The 21,695-nt window shown below is 51.5% G+C and overlaps 1 protein-coding gene across 2 annotated transcripts in view; it reads right to left on the minus strand.

Moving 5' to 3' along the window:
- Nucleotides 1-21,695, minus strand: part of TAF1 (TATA-box binding protein associated factor 1) — a 290,896-nt gene that overhangs the window by 117,531 nt on the left and 151,670 nt on the right. For both annotated transcript variants that reach the window (XM_069209109.1, XM_069209102.1), the window contains exons 24-26: nt 16,883-17,096; nt 12,133-12,298; nt 8-219 (exon numbers count right to left, since the gene is read on the minus strand). In XM_069209109.1, the coding sequence (XP_069065210.1) occupies nt 8-219; nt 12,133-12,298; nt 16,883-17,096 (592 nt within the window). The remainder of the gene's footprint in view (nt 1-7; nt 220-12,132; nt 12,299-16,882; nt 17,097-21,695) is intronic.

Genomic DNA, 21,695 nt, shown 5'->3' on the forward strand with positions numbered 1-21,695 from the left:
TCATCACCTCTCAATAAGCGTCTTCCCCAAGACAATCTTGGTGCCTTCGACTTTGATGAGTTCCTCGTTGTCGTTGTGGATCACCGTCTTCTCAAGCTCTTCCTCTTGCTCCTCTGTCATTGCCACCGGGTTGGAAGGAGGCGCGTTGGTTTGGTAATAAAGAGGACAGAACTTGTTAGTCCTCATGTGCCCAATAGCGCCGCAGGCTCCACACTTGAGCTGCAGAGACAAAAATAAAATATAAATGTAATACATGGAGATATGCATTGAAAGTTCAAACTCCTAAAAATAAGTCAAACCTCAAAGCAACTGAATTACCACAAACACAAAGTCTCGGGGAGACAACAGACAAAGATCATCCATTTGGCAGATTAAGAGACATGTAGACTATGTATACCACAGGACATGGCCCAGACACCGTCAACAAAGTTTACTAATGATGAGATATTGTCCTATTGAATATTCAAACATCTTGCCAAAGACTAAAGTAACAAATATAACCACAAAGACACTAATAGCATGCATTTCTCATCTATTAAAAAATACAACTTCACTACCTCAATCATCAGACTTCGATGAACTATAAGCACCAATATTAGGTTATACCCACAACCAAATAACAACCTCTACCGTGATAACCTGCATGAGAGACTGCAAACCCACAGGTAATTGGAGGGATCGCTGTTTGTGTTACCTTTCACAGGTACTCTTCTTATCAGGTGTAAGGAAACAGGCATTTTGCAGGTTTGACCAGACTTTTGCCCCCCTTTTGATTACTAGATGGTGGTGTAATGACTCCAAAATGTCCTAAACCCTGCTAGACAGCACTCAGTGCATGTGTTCTTAGCCTTAAAATGGTGGGTGTTTAATTGGCTTGTCCAAAATTGTCATTAACAACTTACTTCTAAGTCCCTAGTATGTGGTATTGGGGTACCTAAGGCCTGTAGGTTGAATTGTCTCTCGTGGGCTGCAGCTCTAGTGGTGCCCCATGTATACGACAAGGTAAAATATGGCTCCCAGTCTGCCACTGTCGACCTAAAATGTTAACTAGACTTTGCCATTTAAAATAATGCCAAAGCCCAAACCTCCTTTTTTATTGTATGTAAGTCACTCCTATGGCAGGCCTAACGAGCCTTAAGGCAGGGTGCTTAAAAAGTGGAACATGTACTTTTATATGTTCCAGCAGTAAAACCCCTAAATTATCATCATTTGAATGTGGAAAGGCTAGTAGCCCAATGGCAAGTACCTAGTTGTACACCCTGGGCCCCCAGCTCTGCTAACTTCTCCATGGGACTACTAAGGTTGGTACTGTTTGGTATCAAAATAGTCGGAACATTAAATGTGATTTAATGGTTAAATCAAATTTAATGTCACTGATAGGCAAAGTGCAACTTTAGAGATTGCCACTTTAGTTGTCCAAGGTTACAAGTGCCCAATTACTTCTGCACACATGGCTTGTCCTGCAGACAGCTTTCTGCCCTCCTGCGGGGAAGTGCTAACAACTCCCAGCAAAGGACACAATAGGGGCCTAGATGGATGAGAGGCTTAACCGCTCTCCCGGAGAAAGGCACACGAGTGTTAGCCCAAAAGGCAAGCTTCAAAGGAGAAGTAACCTTTGAAGGGAAAATAAGTAAGACTTGGGAGAGGGGCTGCTCTATTCTTTAGGCAGACAGGCTGGCGCTGGGGACAGGAGAGGAGAAGCCAGTTGTTATCCGTTTTTTCCAGCGGCGTGTGGCCCCTTTGTATCCACACCTCTGGGTGTGGGCTAAGGAGCTCTGAGTATTGAGAGAGGGGTCTCAACATCTTGGGACTGGGGAAAATGGTGCTTCCTCGGATAGCCAGATGCCACACTTCCCAGGAACTGGTCCTCAGGAGGGAGGGAACCTCGTAGTCCATAGGCTACCAACCACACCCTACCCGGAGGATATTTTCTGAAGATAAATAGGGCAATCCTGGCAACCTGAACTTAGGTCTCGACCAACCCAGACAAAGGACCAAAGAAGGACTGCACCTGCTGCACCAAGGGAACAGCACAGAAAGGCTGCACCAACGAGGGCTGCACCTGCTGCACCAAGGGACCAGCACAGGAAGGCTGCACCAACGAGGACAGCACCTGCTGCACCAAGGGACCAGCACAGAAAGGCTGCACCAACGAGGACTGCACCTGCTGCACCAAGGGAACAGCACAGAAAGGCTGCACCAACGAGGGCTGCACCTGCTGCATCAAGGGACCAGCACAGAAAGGCTGGACCAACGAGGACTGCACCTGCTGCACCAAGGGACCAGCACAGAAAGGCTGCACCAAGGCACCAGCACAGAAAGGCTGCACCAACGAGGACTGAACCTGCTGCAGCAAGGGACCAGCACAGAAAGGCTGCACCAACGAGCACAGCACCTACTGCACCAAGGCACCAGCACAGAAAGGCTGCACCAACGAGGACTGCACTTGCTGCACCAAGGGACCAGCACAGAAAGGCTGCACCAACGAGGACTGCACCTGCTGCACCAAGGGACCAGCACAGAAAGGCTGCACCAACGAGGACTGCACCCGCTGCACCAAGGGACCAGCACAGCAAGGCTGCACCAACGAGGACTGCACCTGCTGCACCAAGGCACCAGCACATAAAGGCTGCACCGAGGACTGCACCTGCTGCACCAAGGGACCAGCACAGAAAGGCTGCACCAACGAGGACTGAACCCGCTGCACCAAGGGACCTGCACAGAAAGGCTGCACCAACGAGGACTGCACCTGCTGCACCAAGGGACCAGCACAGAAAGGCTGCACCAACGAGAACAGCACCTGCTGCACCAAGGGACCGGCACAGAAAGGCTGCACCAACGAGGACTGCACCTGCTGCACCAAGGGACCAGCACAGAAAGGTTGCACCAATGAGGGCTGCACCTGCTGCACCAAGGGACCAGCACACAAAGGCTGCACCAACGAGGACTGCACCTGCTGCACCAAGGGACCAGCACACAAAGGCTGCACCAACGAGGACTGCACCTGCTGCACCAAGGGACCAGCACAGATAGGCTGCACTAATGAGGACTGCACCCGCTGCACGAAGGGACCAGCAGAGAAAGGCTGCACCAACGAGGACTGCACCTGCTGCACCAAGGCACCAGCACAGAAAGGCTGCACCAACGAGGACTGCACCTGTTGCACCAAGGGACCAGCACAGAAAGGCTGCACCAACGAGGACTGCACCAACGGGGACTGCACCTGCTGCACCAAGGGACCAGCACAGAAAGGCTGCACTAACGAGGACTGCACCAACGAGGACTGCACCAACGAGGACTGCACCTGCTGCACCAAGGGACCAGCACAGAAAGGCTGCACCAATGCGGACTGCACCTGCTGCACCAAGGGACCAGCACAGAAAGGCTGCACCAACGAGGACTGCACCTGCTGCACCAAGGGACCAGCACAGAAAGGCTGAACCAACGAGGACTGCACCTGCTGCACCAAGGGACCAGCACAGAAAGGCCGCACCAACGAGGACTGCACCCGCTGCACCAAGACACCAGCACAGAAAGGCCGCACCAACGAGGACTGCACCTGCTGCACCAAGGGACCAGCACAGAAAGGCTGCACCAACGAGGGCTGCACCCGCTGCACCAAGGCACCAGCACAGAAAGGCTGCACCAACGAGGACTGCACCCGCTGCACCAAGGGACCAGCACAGAAAGGCTGCACCAACGAGGACTGCACCAAGGCACCAGCACATAAAGGCTGCACCGAGGACTGCACCTGCTGCACCAAGGGACCAGCACAGAAAGGCTGCACCAACAAGGACTGAACCTGCTGCACTAAGGGACCCGCACAGAAATGCCGCACCAACGAGGACTGCCCTGCTGCACCAAGGGACCTGCACAGAAAGGCTGCACCAACGAGGACTGCACCTGCTGCACCAAGGGAGCAGCACAGAAAGGCTGCACCAACGAGAACAGCACCTGCTGCACCAAGGGACCGGCACAGAAAGGCTGCACCAACGAGGACTGCACCTGCTGCACCAAGGGACCAGCACAGAAAGGTTGCACCAATGAGGGCTGCACCTGCTGCACCAAGGGACCAGCACAGAAAGGCTGCACCAACGAGGACTGCACCTGCTGCACCAAGGGACCAGCACAGAAAGGCTGCACCAACGAGGACTGCGCCTGCTGCACCAAGGCACCAGAACAGAAAGGCTGCACCAAGGGAACAGCACAGAAAGGCTGCACCAACGAGGACTGCACCTGCTGCACCAAGACACCAGCACAGAAAGGCTGCACCAACGAGGACTGCACCTGCTGCACCAAGGGACCAGCACAGAAAGGCTGCACCAACAAAGACTGCCCTTGCTGCACCAAGGGACCTGCACAGAAAGGCTGCACCAACGAGGACTGCACCTGCTGCAGCAAGGGACCAGCACAGAAAGGCCGCACCAACGAGGACTGAACCTGATGCACCCAGGGACCAGCACAGAAAGGCTGCACCAACGAGGGCTGCACCCGCTGCACCAAGGCACCAGAACAGAAAGGCTGCACCAACGAGGACTGCACCTGCTGCACCAAGGGAACAGCACAGAAAGGCCGCACCAACGAGGACTGCACCTGCTGCACCAACGCGGACTGCACCTGCTGAACCAAGGGACCAGCACAGAAAGGCCGCACCACCGAGGACTGCACCTGCTGCACCAAGGGACCAGCACAGAAAGGCTGCACCAACGAGGACTGCACCCGCTGCACCAAGGCATCAGCACAGAAAGGCTGCAGCAACGAGGGCTGCACCTGCTGCACCAAGGCACCAGCACAGAAAGGCTGCACCAACGTGGACTGCACCTGCTGCACCAAGGGACCAGCACAGAAAGGCTGCACCAACGAGGACTGCACCCGCTGCACGAAGGGACCAGCAGAGAAAGGCTGCACCAACGAGGACTGCACCCGCTGCACGAAGGGACCAGCACAGAAAGACTGCACCAACGAGGTCTGCACCCGCTGCACAAAGGGACCAGCACAGAAAGGCCGCACCAACGAGGACTGCACCAGCTGCACCAAGACACCAGCACAGAAAGGCTGCACCAACGAGGACTGCACCTGCTGCAGCAAGGGACCAGCACAGAAAGGCCGCACCAATGAGGACTGTACCTGCTGCACCAAGGGACCTGCGCAGAAAGGCTGCACCAACAAGAACAGCACCTGCTGCACCAAGGGACCAGCACAGTAAGGCTGCACCAACGAGGACTGCACCTGCTGCACCAAGGGACCTGCACAGAAAGGCTGCACAAACGAGGACTGCACCTGCTGCACCAAGGGACCAGCACAGAAAGGCTGCACCAACGAGGACTGCACCCGCTGCACCAGCACAGAAAGGCTGCAGCAACGAGGGCTGCACCAAGGCACCAGCACAGAAAGGCTGCACCAACGAGGACTGCACCCGCTGCACCAAGGCACCAGCACAGAAAGGCTGCACCAACAAGGACAGCACCTGCTGCACCAAGGGACCAGCACAGAAAGGCTGCACTAACGAGGACTGCACCCGCTGCACGAAGGGACCAGCACAAAAAGGCTGCACCAACGAGGACGGCACCCGCTGCACCAGCACAGAAAGGCTGCACCAACGAGGACTGCACCTGCTGCACCAAGGGACCAGCACAGAAAGGCTGCACCAACGAGGACTGCACCCGCTGCACCAAGGGACCAGCACAGCAAGGCTGCACCAACGAGGACTGCACCTGCTGCACCAAGGCACCAGCACATAAAGGCTGCACCGAGGACTGCACCTGCTGCACCAAGGGACCAGCACAGAAAGGCTGCACCAACGAGGACTGAACCCGCTGCACCAAGGGACCTGCACAGAAAGGCTGCACCAACGAGGACTGCACCTGCTGCACCAAGGGACCAGCACAGAAAGGCTGCACCAACGAGAACAGCACCTGCTGCACCAAGGGACCGGCACAGAAAGGCTGCACCAACGAGGACTGCACCTGCTGCACCAAGGGACCAGCACAGAAAGGTTGCACCAATGAGGGCTGCACCTGCTGCACCAAGGGACCAGCACACAAAGGCTGCACCAACGAGGACTGCACCTGCTGCACCAAGGGACCAGCACACAAAGGCTGCACCAACGAGGACTGCACCTGCTGCACCAAGGGACCAGCACAGATAGGCTGCACTAATGAGGACTGCACCCGCTGCACGAAGGGACCAGCAGAGAAAGGCTGCACCAACGAGGACTGCACCTGCTGCACCAAGGCACCAGCACAGAAAGGCTGCACCAACGAGGACTGCACCTGTTGCACCAAGGGACCAGCACAGAAAGGCTGCACCAACGAGGACTGCACCAACGGGGACTGCACCTGCTGCACCAAGGGACCAGCACAGAAAGGCTGCACTAACGAGGACTGCACCAACGAGGACTGCACCTGCTGCACCAAGGGACCAGCACAGAAAGGCTGCACCAATGCGGACTGCACCTGCTGCACCAAGGGACCAGCACAGAAAGGCTGCACCAACGAGGACTGCACCTGCTGCACCAAGGGACCAGCACAGAAAGGCTGAACCAACGAGGACTGCACCTGCTGCACCAAGGGACCAGCACAGAAAGGCCGCACCAACGAGGACTGCACCCGCTGCACCAAGACACCAGCACAGAAAGGCTGCACCAACGAGGACTGCACCTGCTGCACCAAGGGACCAGCACAGAAAGGCTGCACCAACGAGGGCTGCACCCGCTGCACCAAGGCACCAGCACAGAAAGGCTGCACCAACGAGGACTGCACCCGCTGCACCAAGGGACCAGCACAGAAAGGCTGCACCAACGAGGACTGCACCAAGGCACCAGCACATAAAGGCTGCACCGAGGACTGCACCTGCTGCACCAAGGGACCAGCACAGAAAGGCTGCACCAACAAGGACTGAACCTGCTGCACTAAGGGACCCGCACAGAAATGCCGCACCAACGAGGACTGCCCTGCTGCACCAAGGGACCTGCACAGAAAGGCTGCACCAACGAGGACTGCACCTGCTGCACCAAGGGAGCAGCACAGAAAGGCTGCACCAACGAGAACAGCACCTGCTGCACCAAGGGACCGGCACAGAAAGGCTGCACCAACGAGGACTGCACCTGCTGCACCAAGGGACCAGCACAGAAAGGTTGCACCAATGAGGGCTGCACCTGCTGCACCAAGGGACCAGCACAGAAAGGCTGCACCAACGAGGACTGCACCTGCTGCACCAAGGGACCAGCACAGAAAGGCTGCACCAACGAGGACTGCGCCTGCTGCACCAAGGCACCAGAACAGAAAGGCTGCACCAAGGGAACAGCACAGAAAGGCTGCACCAACGAGGACTGCACCTGCTGCACCAAGGGACCAGCACAGAAAGGCTGCACCAACGAGGACTGCACCTGCTGCACCAAGGGACCAGCACAGAAAGGCTGCACCAACAAAGACTGCCCTTGCTGCACCAAGGGACCTGCACAGAAAGGCTGCACCAACGAGGACTGCACCTGCTGCAGCAAGGGACCAGCACAGAAAGGCCGCACCAACGAGGACTGAACCTGATGCACCCAGGGACCAGCACAGAAAGGCTGCACCAACGAGGGCTGCACCCGCTGCACCAAGGCACCAGAACAGAAAGGCTGCACCAACGAGGACTGCACCTGCTGCACCAAGGGAACAGCACAGAAAGGCCGCACCAACGAGGACTGCACCTGCTGCACCAACGCGGACTGCACCTGCTGAACCAAGGGACCAGCACAGAAAGGCCGCACCAACGAGGACTGCACCTGCTGCACCAAGGGACCAGCACAGAAAGGCTGCACCAACGAGGACTGCACCCGCTGCACCAAGGCATCAGCACAGAAAGGCTGCAGCAACGAGGGCTGCACCTGCTGCACCAAGGCACCAGCACAGAAAGGCTGCACCAACGTGGACTGCACCTGCTGCACCAAGGGACCAGCACAGAAAGGCTGCACCAACGAGGACTGCACCCGCTGCACGAAGGGACCAGCAGAGAAAGGCTGCACCAACGAGGACTGCACCCGCTGCACGAAGGGACCAGCACAGAAAGACTGCACCAACGAGGTCTGCACCCGCTGCACAAAGGGACCAGCACAGAAAGGCCGCACCAACGAGGACTGCACCCGCTGCACCAAGGGACCAGCACAGAAAGGCTGCACCAACGAGGACTGCACCTGCTGCAGCAAGGGACCAGCACAGAAAGGCCGCACCAATGAGGACTGTACCTGCTGCACCAAGGGACCTGCGCAGAAAGGCTGAACCAACAAGAACAGCACCTGCTGCACCAAGGGACCAGCACAGTAAGGCTGCACCAACGAGGACTGCACCTGCTGCACCAAGGGACCTGCACAGAAAGGCTGCACAAACGAGGACTGCACCTGCTGCACCAAGGGACCAGCACAGAAAGGCTGCACCAACGAGGACTGCACCCGCTGCACCAGCACAGAAAGGCTGCAGCAACGAGGGCTGCACCAAGGCACCAGCACAGAAAGGCTGCACCAACGAGGACTGCACCCGCTGCACCAAGGCACCAGCACAGAAAGGCTGCACCAACAAGGACAGCACCTGCTGCACCAAGGGACCAGCACAGAAAGGCTGCACTAACGAGGACTGCACCCGCTGCACGAAGGGACCAGCACAAAAAGGCTGCACCAACGAGGACGGCACCCGCTGCACCAGCACAGAAAGGCTGCACCAACGCGGACTGCACCTGCTGCACCAAGGGACCAGCACAGAAAGGCTGCACCAACGAGGACTGCACCCGCTGCACGAAGGGACCAGCACAGAAAGGCTGCACCAACGAGGACTGCACCCGCTGCACAAAGGGACCAGCACAGAAAGGCCGCACCAACGAGGACTGCACCCGCTGCACCAAGACACCAGCACAGAAAGGCTGCACCAACGAGGTCTGCACCCGCTGCACCAAGACACCAGCACAGAAAGGCTGCACCAACGAGGACTGCACCTGCTGCAGCAAGGGACCAGCACAGAAAGGCCGCACCAACGCGGACTGCACCTGCTGCACCAAGGGACCTGCACAGAAAGGCTGCACCAACGAGAACAGCACCTGCTGCACAAAGGGACCAGGACAGAAAGGCTGCACCAATGAGGACTGCACCTGCTGCAGTAAGGGACCAGCACAGAAAGGCTGCACCAACGAGGACTGCACCTGCTGCACCAAGGGACCTGCACAGAAAGGCTGCACCAACGAGGACTGCACCCGCTGCACCAAGACACCAGCACAGAAAGGCTGCACCAACGAGGACTGCACCCGCTGCACCAAGGCACCAGCATAGAAAGGCTGCACCAACGAGGACAGCACCTGCTGCACCAAGGGACCAGCACAGAAAGGCTGCACCAACGCGGACTGCACCTGCTGCACCAAGGGACCAGCACAGAAAGGCTGCACCGAGGACTGCACCCGCTGCACGAAGGGACCAGCACAGAAAGGCTGCACCAACGAGGACTGCACCCGCTGCACAAAGGGACCAGCACAGAAAGGCCGCACCAACGAGGACTGCACCCGCTGCACAAAGGGACCAGCACAGAAAGGCCGCACCAACGAGGACTGCACCCGCTGCAGCAAGGGACCAGCACAGAAAGGCCGCACCAACGAGGACTGCACCTGCTGCACCAAGGGAGCTGCACAGAAAGGCTGCACCAACGACAACAGCACCTGCTGCACCAAGGGACCAGCACAGAAATGCTGCACCAATGAGGACTGCACCTGCTGCAGCAAGGGACCAGCACAGAAAGGCTGCACCAACGAGGACTGCACCTGCTGCACCAAGGGACCTGCACAGAAAGGCTGCACCAACGAGGACTGCATCTGCTGCAACAAGGGACCAGCACAGAAAGGCTGCACCAACGAGGACTGCACCCGCTGCACCAAGGCACCAGCACAGAAAGGCTGCACCAACAAGGACAGCACCTGCTGCACCAAGGGACCAGCACAGAAAGGCTGCACCAACGAGGACTGCACCCGCTGCACGAAGGGACCAGCACAGAAAGGCTGCACCAACGAGGACGGCACCCGCTGCACCAAAGCAGCAGCACAGAAAGGCTGCACCAACGCGGACTGCACCTGCTGCACCAAGGCACCAGCACATAAAGGCTGCACCGAGGACTGCACCTGCTGCACCAAGGGACCAGCACAGAAAGGCTGCACCAACGAGGACTGCACCTGCTGCACCAAGGGACCAGCACACAAAGGCTGCACCAACGAGGACTGCACCTGCTGCACCAAGGGACCAGCACACAAAGGCTGCACCAACGAGGACTGCACCTGCTGCACCAAGGGACCAGCACAGAAAGGCTGCACCAACGAGGACTGCACCCGCTGCACGAAGGGACCAGCACAGAAAGGCTGCACCAAGGGAACAGCACAGAAAGGCTGCACCAACGAGGACTGCACCTGCTGCACCAAGGGACCAGCACAGAAAGGCTGCACCAACGAGGACTGCATCTGCTGCACCAAGGGACCAGCACAGAAAGGCCGCACCAACGAGGACTGCACCTGCTGCACCAAGGGACCTGCACAGAAAGGCTGCACCAACGAGGACTGCACCTGCTGCACCAAGGGACCAGCACAGAAAGGCTGCACCAACGAGGACTGCACCTGCTGCACCAAGGGACCAGCACAGAAAGGCTGCACCAACGAGGACTGCACCCGCTGCACCAAGGCACCAGCACAGAAAGGCTGCACCAACGAGGACTGCACCCGCTGCACCAGCACAGAAAGGCTACAGCAACGAGGGCTGCACCTGCTGCACCAAGGCACCAGCACATAAAGGCTGCACCGAGGACTGCACCTGCTGCAGCAAGGCACCAGCACAGAAAGGCTGCACCAACGAGGACTGCACCTGCTGCACCCGCTGCACCAGCACAAAAAGGCTGCACCGAGGACTGCACCTGCTGCACAAAGGGACCAGCACAGAAAGGCTGCACCAACGAGGACTGCACCTGCTGCACCAAGGGACCCGCACAGAAAGGCTGCACCAACGAGGACTGCGCCTGCTGCACCAACGCGGACTGCACCTGCTGCACCAAGGGAACCGCACAGAAAGGCTGCACCAACGAGGACTGCACCCGCTGCACCAAGGGAACCGCACAGAAAGGCTGCACCAACGAGGACTGCACCCGCTGCACCAACGCGGACTGCACCTGCTGCACCAAGGGAACCGCACAGAAAGGCTGCACCAACGCGGCCTGCACCCGCTGCACCAAGGGAACCGCACAGAAAGGCTGCACCAACGAGGACTGCACCCGCTGCACCAAGGGACCATTGCAGTGTCATTTCTCACTATCCATCTATTACCAAAATCAACAGCCCATCTGTCGGTTCAGAGTCTTTCTGCATGAACCAACCATTCAGAGTCTTCCAAGTCAGGAGGCCTTTCCTTACACAAGCCTTTTCCATTGTGTCCTCAGGAATCTCGCTAGAAGCAAAGGTGCAGAGTTCACAAACTAAATGCACCTCCGCTCCTCCATGAAGCACAAATGCTCTTAGCCTTTTCCTGCATCTTGCACAGTGGGTGTGACAATACTGCCTCTCAAGGGCCGTAACTCATTAACACAGAACCAGATATGCGCTTGGTAACCATTACTGGAAAGCACCATGTGGGCACAAGAGGGAGGATAAAAGGCAACCATGGATTTGGTTACCAGGGCAGTGAAGGTTTCTTAGGGCACCACAATGTTCCTCGTTCAACACACATTTCAATGAAATTTAGAAATAGAAGCTGAGCTCCAGGGAGAGGTCACCTTCGATTTTGCTTATTTCCTCCTCCAATGGTTTAAAATCCATCCTGTTTCCACTGTATTACAATTTGTAAATGTTTACAGATTAACCAGATAACAATTTCACTAGTACTGATAATGGAAAAAATAACAACATCCTAAGGTCTACAGTAATTAGGATTATATTTATGATGCAAACGGAAGAGTTAGAGGTCACATAAACTTTGTAAAACAATAACAAAGGGTGGATTGTAGGGCATAAACAGGTATGAAAAAGGTGGTATGTCTGCTGTTGAGCCTTATACACACTTTGTAACTTGTAGGAATACAGCAAAATATTCTACAGCCGAGTGAATGATCTAGAGTCACATTCTTTTAAGGACTGATTTACCTTAAGGTCTGGTCGCTCCTTCATTTTTTTGGGCTTCTTTTCTGGAGGTCCCTTCAGTTTTTCCTTTTCTTGATTACGCTTTAATCTCCTAAGCTGTTCTTGAATTCGTCGTCGCTCTTTTCTCATCTCCTCACGGTGTTGTTCATCGAACAAGGCAAACTTCCGGCTAAACCAGAAAGATTCAGTTAGAACAACTCAAAACACTGGTTGAGGAAATCATGAAAACTCATTACCATCTCTGCCACCAAAACAACAAAGCCGACCAGACTGGGCTATTGGCCAGTTATGTATTTGTTGTTCCTTCCTGAGGCAATCATTCCAGTGCCATGTGACTCGTACAGTCCACCTAGAGCCTTTCCACGTGTCTGGGGCTTGGCAACTCTAGTCCTGCGCACATGAACCTGATGGATACTATGGCTTCTAGCTGTTCTACCTCAATAGCAGGACTCTGATCCCACTTGTTTCAAGAAGTGGGGAACAGGCTGCTGTTTTCTTTTTGTAGATTCTGGGATGGCCACCCTGGGAGAGCGACCAGTGTTTAGGGTTCCAAGACGGAACTGGAGTCTCCCTTGGGGTACGACCCGGTGCCCAAACACAGCCTTCAGGGCTACAGCGAGTCATTCTCTCTGGTTGTTTAGAGAAAGAATAAATGTCAAACATGAAGAAGTGCTAGTGGGGCAGGGACGATCATAGTAACGGGGGACGTTTAGTGGTCAGGATACATCTACCCAACAGAAGAGGGCTATGAAGGTGCGGGAACCTGGAGGATAGCAAAACAACCACTATTGCTAAGGCCCATTTGCCTGACCCCTCTCACAACATTGCTGGTTCACAGACCACCCATCAAACTCATACACTCTCTTGGACGTTTGATGCATCTGCTTCTTTAATGCGTCTAATTTTCTTTTGTCTATCTGAACGCATCTAGCAAGGTATGTTTATCAAATTGCGAATAATGGTCTGAAGCACATCCTCGCATGTCTTGTGAATGAAGTAATGTGGCTCTGAGCAGGCCTGCTGCAGCTCACGAAGGTGCTCATCACATGCAGGCTCTTTAAAACATGCCACGGGAGTCTACGATGTTTGACACAGAAAAGTGGGAAAAACATCCTCTCTGATGCACCAGAAATGAAACATTTTATCCAGTCACAGGACCCAGTTATTACAATAAACCAAGCTTCACCCTAGAATTCAACAAAGCACCAGCTTTAGGGTTAAACCACCTTCAATGATTCCAAACACATACACAGGCGCGTGTGAACTGAAATGAGGATTTGCCATCAAGAGACAGAATCCTTTTAGGAACAGTTTACTAGTGGAAGGCGAGTCCTTAGAATGGTGACTGGATATCAAGCTCAAAAAGGCTCCACGACAAATCCCCGTCGCAACGTTGCGACCGGGGCATTAAGTAATCATAGTTTCCACGGATAGGTATACTACAAGGGGAACCCTGAGCATCGAACACTGCTGTTGTTCCTCGAGGCTACTTGTGGAGAAGTGTGGCTCAATGGTTAGAGCGGCAGACCCTGAAGCAGAGATCTGGCTCAAGACCAGGGTTCAAGTCCCGCTTCGGCAGGTCTTGGACTCAATTCCCCTTGACCAGATAATTCTCGCCTCAGTGCCTAATCTAATTCATGGGTCCCACTCTGCAACTCTGGGCAATAGCTTGCTTAATCTCCACAACGGCCCCAACAGCGCTTGGATGCCTGGCTTCACCCTGGGGGTGCTCAGGAGTGGGCACCTCACAGGGAAAAGCCAGGAGGGGTTCCATAGCGGTATGAGTACAGCGCCTTGAGACCCTAACGGGTGAGTAGTGCGCTATACAAGTGCTAATTTACATTTACATTTTTTACTTGTAGTGGACAGGGAGGAAGATCCCTCTATAGTAAGCTCCAGTAAGAGGACTGACAAACCAGACGTTTAAGGATCCAGGAACAGAAACAAGGGCGTGTTCTTTCTACCAAAAGGCAGGAACACAAACAAGATTTTTCCCTGTGGCAGGAACCTAAAGTTAGGAGATATGTATATCTGTGTGGCAAAAACCAAAGAGCCAGTTCGGGTATTAAACCAGAAACCTAAACTAGCCTGAACTCTCAACTCGGAAGCCTCCTGCTCCACGAAGCACACAGCCCTGATTTAGGCAACAGCATCCTTGGACTGAGGCCCCATGTACAAGCCAGGTCTGTATGTCCTATAGGAGAAAAAAAGTGCTGTTTCCTGGGCAGGTGATTTCTGATGCCATTAGCACATGATTAGAAGAGTGAGCCTTTGTGTGTGTGCAGGTGTCATGCTCATAACTCGGAGGAACCTAAAATGCGCCCAACACAGTAGGAGCAGTCTCATACTAGATTATGATGTAAAGCCCCTAAGGTCTGACTCCAAAAGATATAGGCCTCAACCCCATCCTGGCAAATGGCTGTCACCATCTTCTCACTCTAAAACAATAGATTTGGTCATCTTTCCAGATTTATGCAGAATCGTTGCATTGTCTGCCATTAGACGCAGATGTTGTCTGCCCTTATCTTTCTAAGAACGCTGAAAGTGTCAGGTCATTCGATTGATAACATAGATACAACACTTGATATGACATTCGTCTGGGTCAAATGTCAATATTCCCCCAATGTCAAGGTTAACTAGTACACAGACAGACATATAGGCAAAATAGTGTAGTCTAAATTGACGTCCTTTTACCGTATATGTTCATAAGGGAACGTCTGCGATGCTCACTCTGATGCACATAATCTATGTCAGACGTTCCTAAACTTATGTCAAGGATTCCAATTTCTGATACGATTTAGTATATCAGGACTATCTCTCGATCACTTGTCAAGAGAGGTCCTTCACCCGGATTATCGCTTTAAATTCTGCCAGAGATGGTCTCACCTACCGCCAGCGCAGTTCGAATATGCCACATCCTGCCTGAAGTGGATAAAGCCATGTCCCCTGGAGGAAGAACGCAGCGAGTGTTTGCTCTTCGCAGGGAACACTGTCTTCACACTTCCACTGATAAAGACAGCCTCGTACAAAGTATGCAGTGCATCTCTTCCGACTAGGAGACTCTAGACAGCAAGCTGCTCTGCCTTTCATGCTCTCCTAGTATAGCGCTTAGAGCTTAGCATGTTAGGTTCTACATGACATTTTAACCATGTTGGAAATGTTCATTTTATTCTCTTGATGCTTTTATCATATTCAGTGTAGTTGCTTTAGACGCAATGAGAAACAAATTATTCCTGTAGTGATACATGCTTTTTAACTTAAGTGTTCATTCATCTGTGTGTGATAATGTGAATAACGAAATAAGGTTTGTTACTGTTACAATGGGTGCCCTTGATCCCTTTATGGGACTGTTAGTAACTCAAAAACAGTGCTTATATTTCAATTACAAATTGAATAGTGTTCTGCGGGGCTACGATAACCTGTCTTTCACATTAATTGCTGGTGCATTGAACCACATTCACCTGTTTCACCCGTGGGTGGGAAAGCACACCTATAGAGCTATGCCAAAGTCGTAGCTTACACAACAATCACCTGGAGGGGGCTTTCACAAGCCTCTCAAGTGTTAGGGTGATCATATGCACACATTGACATTGTGGCACCTGATAGCACTGACGTAAAGGCGCCTCTATCCTGCAACTAAAAGTGGGCCACCTGAGAGAGATTCTATCTTTAAGCTCATGAACTTGAACACTGTACGCTGTCCCACAGAATTTCATCCTGTGTCCATTATCTGATTATATGGAATACGGGAGAAAGTATCCACTCATCTGCATGGGAGCCCATAACACTACACTTACTGGTAAATCCAGCAGATTACATGTAGTTATATTTACGCATGCCATTTGATTTATAGCGGTATAATGAATATGTCCACCACTAACAAGCCTTCCATCATACACCAATCCTCCAAATGTACCATCCTGGTTCATTGTGTAGTCATGAGATGCAGAAACACTACTCATATTGTACAGAGCCAAAATTTCTCAATGTTATATGTGGCGTGTTACTCTGCAGCCTGATTAAACGATAATACGTATCCTTCTTCCTCATAAAACAAAATATCCATCAGAAACACGACAAATAGATAAATTAGTTTTACATGGAGCACTGTGCGTGTCTGTTGTCTCAACTACGACTTCTTAACTTTAACTCAACTGCAGGCGCCCACTCAGTTCTGCAAATTTGTCTAATTTATCTACACTTCTTAAACTGTTCTGTAAAGAGCTTCTGTTCAAAATGCTTGTGCCACTTTTAATTTTAATACATAATACTGGTTAGACTTGCAGGTGTAAAATCACCAGATTGATGGCACCACTGTCGTAAAATACAAACAGAAGTAGACTGTCAATTAGCAGCACAGCCTCGGAATGCATGGAAATGGTCTTCGCACCAGAGTTGTGATGGTGTACACTGCTATTATACTGTGTGCTGCAAGTCGTACAACTTGTCTGAGTAAGGAGGAGAGAGGAAGAAGAGGGTACTTAAGTAGCAGCTAGTACTTGAGATGTTGCCTTGAAAACAGCAGCACATTTGTACCAAAAGACACGAGATCCACTGTAGGATCCCCTGCCCGCTAACCATTCAGACCGCCTCACCGAGCACCTGGGTCTAGGTGAAGGTGTGGGTTAGAAATTAAACAATGAAGAAATTCAGTTCACATGCCTGACAAACAGCATCCATGACAGTCAGCTTTCAATGCTTGACATGCTCTGCGAGTCTGAATAAATTTGCAAGAAGCCCCCTGATTACATACATGAACTCGTCATCTTTGGTGGTGCGTATTCGGCTGTATGCATCAATGACAGATGGCTTGCGGACGGTCTCACAACGCACATACTCCTTCCCGTCTTCATCTCGGAATGTGCGGTAGATCTTCAGCCGACGGCCGCTAGCAGCAGAATTCAAGCTGGTCACGGAGGCTGTGTCATCATCCTTGTGTGAACCTCCGGAGGTAGCAGAGCCGGTTGCTGGCAAAAGAGACATACATATGCAATGTGTTTTTCTTATTCATGGGAAATGGGAGTTATTTTATTGTAAACAGGCTTTTGTGCTGGATATATCAGTGTGAGTACACAGGCTCAATAAAATAATCTGCTGACTGGAGCAGGAAGAGTTTACGATTAGGCCAATCCTACCGAGCTAAGAACAACAGCTTGGGACAACGGGTAAAGTAGAGGATGCTCATGTGTAGCGTCCTGGCTGCACCACCAAACTATAATGATGGAAACGGAATTCTAGTTAAAGATTGAACTAAATATTATAGCTTGAACATGAACTCTGAGAAACAGGGTAAATCCCTCTGCATTCATGGAAATCTACAATGGCTCCTCGATATGAAACTGTACAACCGATGGGCCCATTCCGTCACTGTTCTCTTTCGAATAAGGGACTTTTGTGAGATTCTAAATATAAAGCTAAAAGTTAAATTGATTCTATGTAAACTAATAAGGCCATTAGACAAAAAACAGCACTAAAATCGCACAAACAGCCTACCGATCTTACAGGCTCAGCCAGCAGAATTATTCAGCAGGTCACAGATGCAGCCTTGACGTCGGCTTCCACATGATCCAACAAAGGGCCTCATTTAGAAGGGAAACGAGATGGCTATTCTGTCCACCAATTACGATACTATTCTACCTTAAGGGGATCGCAATACGGTGGATGGGATAGCAGTCACATTTGAGGTGTCGTTGTAAATCAGGCCCTAAGGAACATTACCAGGAGACCAGTTACTAGATCCACACACCATCTAAAGAACATATTGCCAGGCCGGTTCCCAAACTGCCCCAATAAAGGACATAACAATTTGCCAGTTTTTGTACTAGCAAGGTAAAGTAATTGTGTTCCCAGAGCTACATCAACAGTTTAAGAACCCACAACCCTACAGACAGGCAAGCCAAAAGACAGACAGACAGACAGGCAAGCCAAAAGACAGACAGACAGACAAGCCAAAAGACAGACAGACAGACAGGCACGCCAAAAGACAGACAGACAGACAGACAGGCAAGCCAAAAGACAGACAGACAGGCAAGCCAAAACACAGACAGACAGACAAGCCAAAAGACAGACAGACAGACCAAAAGACAGACAGACAGACAGACAGACCAAAAGACAGACAGACAGACCAAAAGACAGACAGACAGACCAAAAGACAGACAGAAAGACCAAAAGACAGACAGACCAAAAGACAGACAGACCAAAAGACAGACAGACAGACAGAAAGACCAAAAGACAGAAAGACCAAAAGACAGACAGACCAAAAGACAGACAGACAGACCAAAAGACAGACAGACAGACAGACAGACAGACAGACAGACAGACAGACACACACACAAGTAGACCATACACTGGTGCAGACACACATTCATATAGGGCGGATTCTCTGTTTAGTAGGTCACTGATGCAGAATAGGGCCAGCCTAAGGCAAGGAAGCAGGACATGGTGGTCCACAGATCACATCCTCATATGTTACCTTCAATAAAAACACCATTCCAGTGGATACGTATGGAAATCATTGATACACTAGGACCATCAGGGAGCAGTCATAAGTACATCCTGGTATTAGTGGACTAAACAGCTATCTATAAGCCTTTTCTATGAGAGAGAGCAGTGCAGCTCAAGATCCTGTTGTACTAGTGCCATTCTTCTACAGGGTGAGTCTACCAGAGGAGGAACTAACCGGCCAAGGGACCATCATCATGTCAGAGTTACTACTATGTCAGATGTTACAAATCAAGCATATCAAAACAGAGGTATCCTATCCTCAGACTGAAAGGTTTGTGGAACGGTACAATGAAACAATTAAGCAGATGCTTCAAAAGAACACCGGCTTTGACGGATGAAATTCCGACACTAGTCCTATTCACATTACAGAGCACCTCACACATCAGGACAGGCTTTAAGCCTTTTGAGTTAGTGTTTGGTTGGCAACCACAATACACCATGGACCAGGCCAACTTTCTTAATTGAACATCGCAGTGAGAGCAAGCCGGACACCACTGTGAGACTATGACAGTATAAGATACCTGGAAATCAGATATAAACAGTCTCCTGTTATCTGTAACTCCAGGGGTGGGTAAAATCCTGGCCATTACAAGTTCTACTTAGAGCATCCACTAAGAAAAGAGGAAATAATGGGGGATTATTAAAACGGAGGACAACTCTCAAGGTAATTTCTCATTTTCCTCCACACTTTCAACACTTTCACACAGAGAATTTGGTTGTTTTCAGCAGCTAAAACCTCCAGGAGGAAATAAAGATACCTTCGGTGGATCGCGTAATTAAGAGGCCACTAGTGATGAGGGCAATAATGTTGAACATTTACAAGCCTATATCAAAACCTCACATGAAATAATGTTATAAATCATATCTTGCAAATGTCACAATAATGAGACTGCATCCTACAGTTTCCTTAGCTTCTTGTTTTGTATTGTCTGGACAATACTCCGGAAGGACCCTGGAAGGAAACTGGACTCCGGAAGGAAACAAGTAAAGAAAACAATTTAGAGAACGCGCCAGTAGTGATTACCTAAGAAAGAAAGGTATCAGGAAGGAACAGGAAGGAAGAAAAGGAAGCCACACAGCCACTAGCTGTAACCATTACCAACTTCCCCCACCGGAGAGCGGACTTCATGCTTCTAATCTGGACCATTATTATATTGTCTCACAGCTCTAGGGGTGGTTAGATGGGTCACTGGCTCATGTAGTTCTGAACCATGATTTCTGCATAAGGGCCATGGGAGAAATGGAGGCCATGGAGGTAGGAGGGTGGTCAATGCAAAAAGTACAGGGTCTAGCCTTGCTGATTAGCTGGATGACCCATTGATCCATTCTAATACTGTGCCAATTGGTGGAAAGATTGCAGATGCCCCACCACACTGGAAGACGGTGGTGTAAGGGAGGAGTCAGGGAGGTTTTGAGGCAGCAGAGTTGATGGAAGGTGGTGGAGACTTCAACTGCTGCTGTTGTTAGTGATGGTGTCCCCTAGATCCAATCCTGCCCTGGAAAAAGCGTATATCTGCTGTTCTGTCTGGTCCAATGGAGAAAGTTGCCTCTGGCAGGACTGACTATCCGGGAATAGTCTTGGAACTCGCTACGTTAGTGATGGAACTCTGTACGTTAATGATGGAATTGCCTCCCTGAGGAAGCAAGGTCCAGCAAGCAAACAATAGCTCAGCTGTTCTGAAGTGATCCATGAAGATGTAGGCCTTCTCTCCAAACAGACACTTTCCATCGAAGACCATGCCCACGAGTGTGGCTTGGACATCTCCTGAAAACCAATGGAACACATTCAGGAAGGTTGGTGCAGCATTACAGCCCTGCCCAAGGATCCAGGAACAGTGTGAACAGAATTCAGGTCAAACTTCAAGATTTATTTGGCTGAATCCTAACAATCAGAGAACAGATCCTCAATAGCTTTTCCACTTGGTCGAATAAACTGATACTTTAAGTTTTGACAATTCCCATACAGCATGAACATAACAACACAGAAAAAAATGGCAAAATTAGTGCAGAGAGGAAGGCAACTTAAAAAGACCTTACGACCTACAGAATCAGGATTCTTTTTATTTCTATTGGGAGGAGCCATGGTGATGGTATTCAGGTTTTACTTTGAGGAGGAGGCTCGGACTACTGGACTTTCTGGGGCCAGGTGAAAAGATAAAAAGTGGGGGCCATGTGGAGCGTGCCTATGGCTATCTCTAGTGGTTTGCAGAGCTCAAAAGCATTTTGTCGTGTGATGCCATGACAGTGTGCAACAGAACCTCACTGAACAGAAGCAAGGACTCTGCTACTGAGAAGGTGGAATGCACCCAAAATGGAAAAATTTGTCTTCGCAGTGGGCGAGATCCATTTCAAGGCTTCAGCTGCTCTTCATACCATAGCTGCAGCTGAGGAGTGGAAGGCATTACAGTCAAGAGTCAAACTCTTCCTCCATTTGGGCAGATCTCTAGAGTCCTGGGAGGGTGAACGTAGAGGTTCTTCTAAACTTTCATTCTTGCCACACAAACAATGTCCTCCAACATTGATGATGGTGCCATCATCAGCTCTGTGAGCCAAGTTTCCATCAGCGCTGAAGAAGGCTCCAAACAAACAGGGGACAGTAGATTGGCAGGCTTTGACTTTTTGGGCACTGACGCAGATGCCCATGGATGAGCTCGATTGGAAGGTGGCTCAGTTGAGGACGACGGAGTCGCTAAGCCACCAGGAACATGCTCCATCTTGAGTGGGGGGCATCCCAGTAATACCCGAATTGTACTGAACAGATTCAATCTAGCCAGCCAAAAGGCCCTACCTGCGGGGGATGATCTGAATGAGCCAGAAACTCCAATCTCATCTTTTCAGTGGGAGGATCTAATCCAACAATGAGGAAGAGTCAAGCATCAGGAAACGTTTGCAGAGACTACGAATGGTTCAGTGAATGGGACTATTTCACCCAAGAAGACATTTCATCCTAGTGTCCTTTTTATGAGACAATCTCTTAAGGGATCGTGCCTGACAGGTGACATACCTGGAGATGAGGGAGAGATCCTTTCGTTCCTTGATGTCACCCAGGTGCATGGAGGCAC

This window comes from Pleurodeles waltl, chromosome 2_1 (assembly GCF_031143425.1).
Source record: "Pleurodeles waltl isolate 20211129_DDA chromosome 2_1, aPleWal1.hap1.20221129, whole genome shotgun sequence".
Taxonomy (NCBI): domain Eukaryota; kingdom Metazoa; phylum Chordata; class Amphibia; order Caudata; family Salamandridae; genus Pleurodeles; species Pleurodeles waltl.